General features: G+C 43.9%; 1 protein-coding gene across 2 annotated transcripts; it reads right to left on the bottom strand.

Moving 5' to 3' along the window:
• Positions 1 to 253: 253 nt before the first annotated feature.
• On the bottom strand, positions 254 to 5,783 carry LOC123404687 (glutamate receptor 3.1-like). 2 transcript variants are annotated; one of them, XM_045098622.1, is made up of 8 exons: positions 5,651 to 5,760; positions 4,615 to 4,688; positions 3,787 to 4,124; positions 2,339 to 3,687; positions 1,986 to 2,263; positions 1,635 to 1,666; positions 1,127 to 1,533; positions 254 to 915 (listed from the first exon to the last, which is right to left on the bottom strand). In XM_045098622.1, exons 3-8 carry the CDS (start codon positions 4,049 to 4,051, stop codon positions 466 to 468), a joined length of 2,781 nt encoding a protein of 926 aa, XP_044954557.1. In that variant the 5' UTR covers positions 4,052 to 4,124; positions 4,615 to 4,688; positions 5,651 to 5,760; the 3' UTR covers positions 254 to 465. The 2 variants fall into 2 exon arrangements, with proteins under 2 accessions (XP_044954557.1, XP_044954558.1); XM_045098623.1 differs by lacking the exon at positions 4,615 to 4,688 and having other exon boundaries at positions 5,651 to 5,783.

Here is a 5,783-nt window from a genome sequence, read left to right as displayed (position 1 = left end):
AGTTGCCCTGAACAAAATTCAGACAAAACAGAACAAAAAAAAAGAAGCTACAGTGACACATTTTTTGTGCAGCTCCATCTCAATTAGTTTATGAATGAGCATCAAAGTTTAGTACTACACAATCTACAGACATCGCCATATGGCAAACATTACTAGCTACAGCCTGCAGATTCAGCCCACTGAGTAATATTGAACTGAAGTACCCACACAATCCTACTGACTTGGAATAACAATATCCCCCAAAATACAGTCATGCCAAGAAAAAGGTGATCCTTCCTTCTCTTATTTATTAAACTTTAGTACTGTACTTAAGAAGTATTTTGAACCCACTTTATACACCCCTGGTGCCTGGCTTTCTAACCTAGGTTACCCGAACATAGGTTAGTTGACCCCAGTGTTGTTTCACGCAGAACAGTTGACCACCTGACTTGAGAAATACCATGTCAATAGCTTTGTACAAATGAACTAGCTTTCCATGTCAACAGCGCTGCAATTTCCGACTGGCCTGGCCGGCCTTTCTATGTCCAGGGCAGCAAGGCTGCTCATCGGTGTTGTTGGTATCGAGCTTTCAAGCAGGCTCATGGATCGCCTCTCCATGTTCTTTGGCGGATCCTTGTTATGGACGAACGAGATGAATCTTCTGAGGCTCCTCCTCGGTTCATGTCTCAGGTATTTGTATAGCATGATACCAAAGTAGATGAGCAGGGCAAGGACACATGCCACACCACAGATTAGGAACAGGCCAAAGAAGCTCTCCAGGCGGAGCTGGTCCGAGTCAACGAACTCGCTGTTGTCAGTTGCGCATTCCCCTTTCTTGACCCACTTGTCGCGGATCCGCTGCAGCTCCCCATTCTCTGACAATGACAGGATTGCGGTGGACAGGTCTACTTGCAAAGGTGAGTCCCTTGGAAATGCCTGGTAGAATGAACTTTGTAAGGTGCTACATTTTGATTTGTGAAACAAAGTAGATGTAGATTTTAGACTTGCAGCCGCAAATAAGTGCAAGAAAAGTTGTAGAGTAGAGACGACTATCAAAGTTAAAACTGTTATTCCAGGATTTTAACACCAAAATATTTTGTTCTTAGATTCTAATCTATATTGAAGAATATGGTTTAAATGTACTTACAAAGCCCCATCCTCTGCTGGTGAAATCTGTGCCAGCTACAGCAATCTTGCAGTAAGTTGACAAAAACAGCTCAACATAGGGTCGCTCGTCGACAATAGCCATAACACCTCCTTTCTTAGGGCCTAGCTGCAGGGCATCAGCGTATTCTTGCGGGGAACCAAGAGCTCTTAGCCTTGACCGTGAGATGTTCAGTTCATTAACCATGTAGTCTTGTGCAAATGAACCAACTTGGAAACCAACAGGATCATCACTATTTTTCAGGTCATCGATTCCTTTTATAGAAGTATCAAGCTGTTGCACGGTCAGGATGGAAGTAAGACTCGCGGTATAGCTGGATACAATGATCAAAACAACAAATAACCATATGATCAGGACACCACGCCCTAAGGTACTCATAGTATTTTCTCCTGCAAGCAGATACAGATGAAATCATGAGTCGTGCGCCAGAACAAAATGTTACTTATAGCGAAAACATGAAACATATAATAGAGAGGGTTGGTTTACTCACTGTGGGAGAAGAACAGAGTCGAAAAGCTGAACCTACAGGCAATCAAGATTCAGATTATAATCACACATTTGAGAGCAAGAAATCACACCCATAAGAGCATTTAGCAATACATGTGGAGAAGTGCCAAGACAGAAGAAAATCATCATAATATCATTAAGCGTATATACAGCTAAGTAGGACCCACTTAGCAAAACAGGTCTATAGGTAGAATTCTCGGTTCACGTGGTATGTCAATAGGAAACTGTTCTAAGGTTTGTCTGTATGCACAAAACTTGGTGGACCTTGACATTTCGAAGAAAACAGAATTGACATACAGAAAGACCATACAAAAGGTGGACATCAGCTTCTTACCAGAAAATAGTTATTATTTGTTGACTTGGTGGACCCCGGAAATCCTCGTTGATTCGATGTTCAAGAACCCATACAACCACACCCACAATAAGAAAGAACGACCCTGTAACACACCACATCTCCAAAGTAAATGGCTGCAAGAATGCCCAGGATGTTTTTATATGCTTTTTAACTGGAGCCAAGATAACCAAGCCTGTTTCAATGAATGGCTGGGTGAAATCTATAGTTACTGTCCGGGTCATTGTAATTGCGATATCTCCTATAGCTGCATCAAACTCCTGCAGGATAAGATGCCCCTGATCAGTACCGTATGATGAAATGGATAGGAGAAGAAAAGCGGCATTCATACTTACATCTGATTCAACCATATGTATGAGTTTGTCATAACTAGGATTTTCAGTACCACTCCCAAAAGGTATGAACTTGTAGCTAACAGGATAAGGAAGCAAAGCCAATGCCTGAGTAAAGACATCGACGCAATAACCATTAATTGACCCAGTAGCATTGTCTTCCGTGACAAACTCTTTGAAGCTAAATCTGTTGGGAACACCAATTTTTAGCTCCTTGGCATTTGAAGGAAAAGCCCATCCTCGAGGCCTCTGTGCAGTCTCCCCAGGCCAAATAACATCATAGAGATGCTGATTGGCTAGAGAAGTGTTCGGAGGCTTTGAATATAGAGCCTCTGGAGAGATGGTCGACAACAAGCCAGAATAATTTGACCAAAAACCAACGGTCCGCATGCCATTTCCGATGAGGTTTATGATGTCATATGCAGGATGAATGAGGTCACCTGAAGCATCGAATTGCACTTGTCCAGATGCCCCAGTGAAGTTTACCTTTCTAATATTATCCAATAATTTATTTCCCATGTCAAAAATGCTCATTGCTTCAAGGTGGAGAGTTTCCCCAGCTTCATCGTGCAACTTTGAGTCATTTGAAAAGGAAATCCTACCACCATCACCAAAGAAGGCATCAAGAGCCCGAGCTAGTGCCCAGACACTATCATAAACATAAAAACCATAAGTATTTACACGAAGATCACTATGGTTGTACTTATGACTTTGCCTGCTCCACTTGGAGATCAAATTACTCTTCATCTTTGAGTTGGGGATATGTGGCCGTAAAGTAAGAATACCTTGCATGCCAGATATAGTCTCAGCGGGAACTGATGAATTAGCATCAAGATACGCAGACAGCCAGTCAGTTGCAATCCACACATAGCCGTTGCCCATCATGTTCAGTTGGTTTGCCATAGAGAAAAACTTGAGTCCAGGTTCAGCTCCAGTATGGAGAATGATAACGCGAGACTCCATATAACTGACACTAACCAACAAATTTATGAGCTCACTCCTTTTTGCATTGGCAGGAAAAGCCACCTTGTAGGATATTTTGCAACGCTTCGCAGTGAGTGCGTCATCCAAAGCAATAATTCCATTTCTACCATAATCATTATCAATGTATATGGCAGTCACTATCTTCCAATGGTTATAGTCCACAAGTGCTGCCACAGCTGCCATTTGATAGAGATCACTGGAACCAGTTCTGACAAAGAATGGGAACTGTATCGTTGAAAGAGTTGCATCAGAAGCAAAGGACATCAAAGGGACTCGGAGCTCATTTGCTACATATGAAATGATATGAGAAATTGTGGAGCACTGGGGGCCAACAATTGCAATAACATCAGTCTCCATGAACTGCAAACCTGATACAAGGAATACGGTGTCATTGTCATAACTCCAGAACAGAACCAAAAACTATTTTAATGATGCGAAGCGAATGAGTGACATTAAAGCTAGCCTACCTTGAACCATGCCAAGGAAACCATCAAAGCAATTTGTGTCCTTTATTTTAACCTTCAGTGTAGTTCCATTTAGAACTGTCGGATCAGAGTTGATATCTTCCAAGGCTGCACGGATGGCAACCTCTGCAACACCTCCAGTGGTGGAGTTAAATTGAAGAATAGACCCAATGTTCACAACAGGAGGCGGTGCAGCTAAACTCTTGCAGATGCCATTAGGGAACAGGAGCAGAGAGAGAACTAACAACGTGAGAAAAGCTATGTCCATTGTGCCTCAAATGGTGCAAAGGCTACTGGACGCTTGTGTGCATGTTAGCAAATTATTTATGTGCTGAAAGCCCCTGTAAGAAAAAAAAAGAGGACCATATGGCAGACGTTACCATGATATCAATGCATAATTCTTGTATTCCCTAAAGTAACATAGTCCATGTAAAAGAGTACCAGCATTTGAAAGGCTCGGTCAAAACGTTGGATGGAAAAGGACACACAAAAGAGAATGCCAATTTGAATGAAGAAATTGCAGTAATTAAAAAATGGACTGAATATCGCAAAGAAAAGAAACTTTGCGGCATAGATCCAATTGAAGCGATGAAGGAAACGTCAATTTTGGTATGTGTCCCATTTATACTACTATTAGGAAGATATAGATCCAAGGTTGGGACGGCAAGCATCCAAGAAAGTCAAGAAGCAATGTGGTCCTGAAGTGAAAGCCAAGGAACTTGGCGTGGCCATACTAGTCTTAACAGATTCGATTTGCACGCACTTTTGCTACGCAGAGAGAGAACAAAAGCCGCAGGTGAGAAACTTTGGAAAACAGAGCAGATGACAAACCTTTGCTATGCAGAGAGAGAAAAACGGCCGCAGGTGACAAATATTTAGCAAACTATTTATGTGTTGGAAACCCCCTGTTAGAAAAAAAACCCATAGAGCAGTTGTTATCATGATAGCAATGCATAATCCCTGTATTCTCTAGAGTAGCATAGCCCATGTAAAAGAGAACCAACATTCGAAGCCTCAGCCCAAACGTTGAAAGGAGAACAACAACAAAGAAGCGAATATCAGTTTGAACGAAGCAACTACAGTAGTTGAAAACCCGATGGGTTGAATACCGCGAGGAGAAGCGGCTTGACAGAACGATGACAGATGATTCGACTAAACACACTTAGTAAAAGTACACTAACTCTAGTAAGCAACACAACAAAAAAATCGCATGTGGCCGATTTATGATACTATTATTAGGAAGATATAGTTCCCAGTTTGGGCCGGGCCAACAAGCATCCAAGAAAGTGAAGAAGCAATGTGGTCCTTGAGTTAAAGCCGAAACATGTGGCGTGGCCATACTAGTCTCAACAGATTCCAGTTTCTAGCACGTAAATGTGCAGGAGCAGGCGCCCAACTTTGGATTATGCCCTTGTCTCAATCAGACAGCAAACAAGCAGAACAGAGCAGAGCATGCAAGATAGTACTACAACTTCATATATACCATGCTTAATTAAGACCGGCCGGGTGCTTCCTGCAGCCAAACAAATGACGGTAAACAAAGAGCTGACGGACAGTAAACGGACTGAAACCTCCGAGAAGTGGAACGAGGCCAGCCGGACCGACACCCTGCGCACAATCCATCGAACACCTCGAGGGCGCCGCGAGATCACACCCAGCTGCATGCAGCCGCAGCCAGAGCCGCCGTTACCGGGGAGGATCGATCGACCCACAACCAGTACCATCGGATGAAACCCCAAGAAAGGGCGGGGATGGGCGGCGTGGCGAGCATATTGGCAGCACCGCGGCAGGGAAGTAGGGATGTACGTAGGGGGTGGCCGGGAATTCGAGACTTCGAGAGCAAGCACAGCGAGAGATTTCGACTTACGACGCGGAGAGGAAATGTCGGCCTCTCGACGTCGGACGCTGGCTGCTGCTGCTGCGGCGGCGGCGCCGCTCGACGACGAGGAGGAGGAGGACTCGGAGCGGACGGCGAGCTGCTTCCGACGGCCGAGCTCATT

This window comes from Hordeum vulgare, chromosome 6H (assembly GCF_904849725.1).
Source record: "Hordeum vulgare subsp. vulgare chromosome 6H, MorexV3_pseudomolecules_assembly, whole genome shotgun sequence".
In the NCBI taxonomy this organism is placed as follows: domain Eukaryota; kingdom Viridiplantae; phylum Streptophyta; class Magnoliopsida; order Poales; family Poaceae; genus Hordeum; species Hordeum vulgare.
This window is presented reverse-complemented; position numbering and strand designations above follow the sequence as displayed.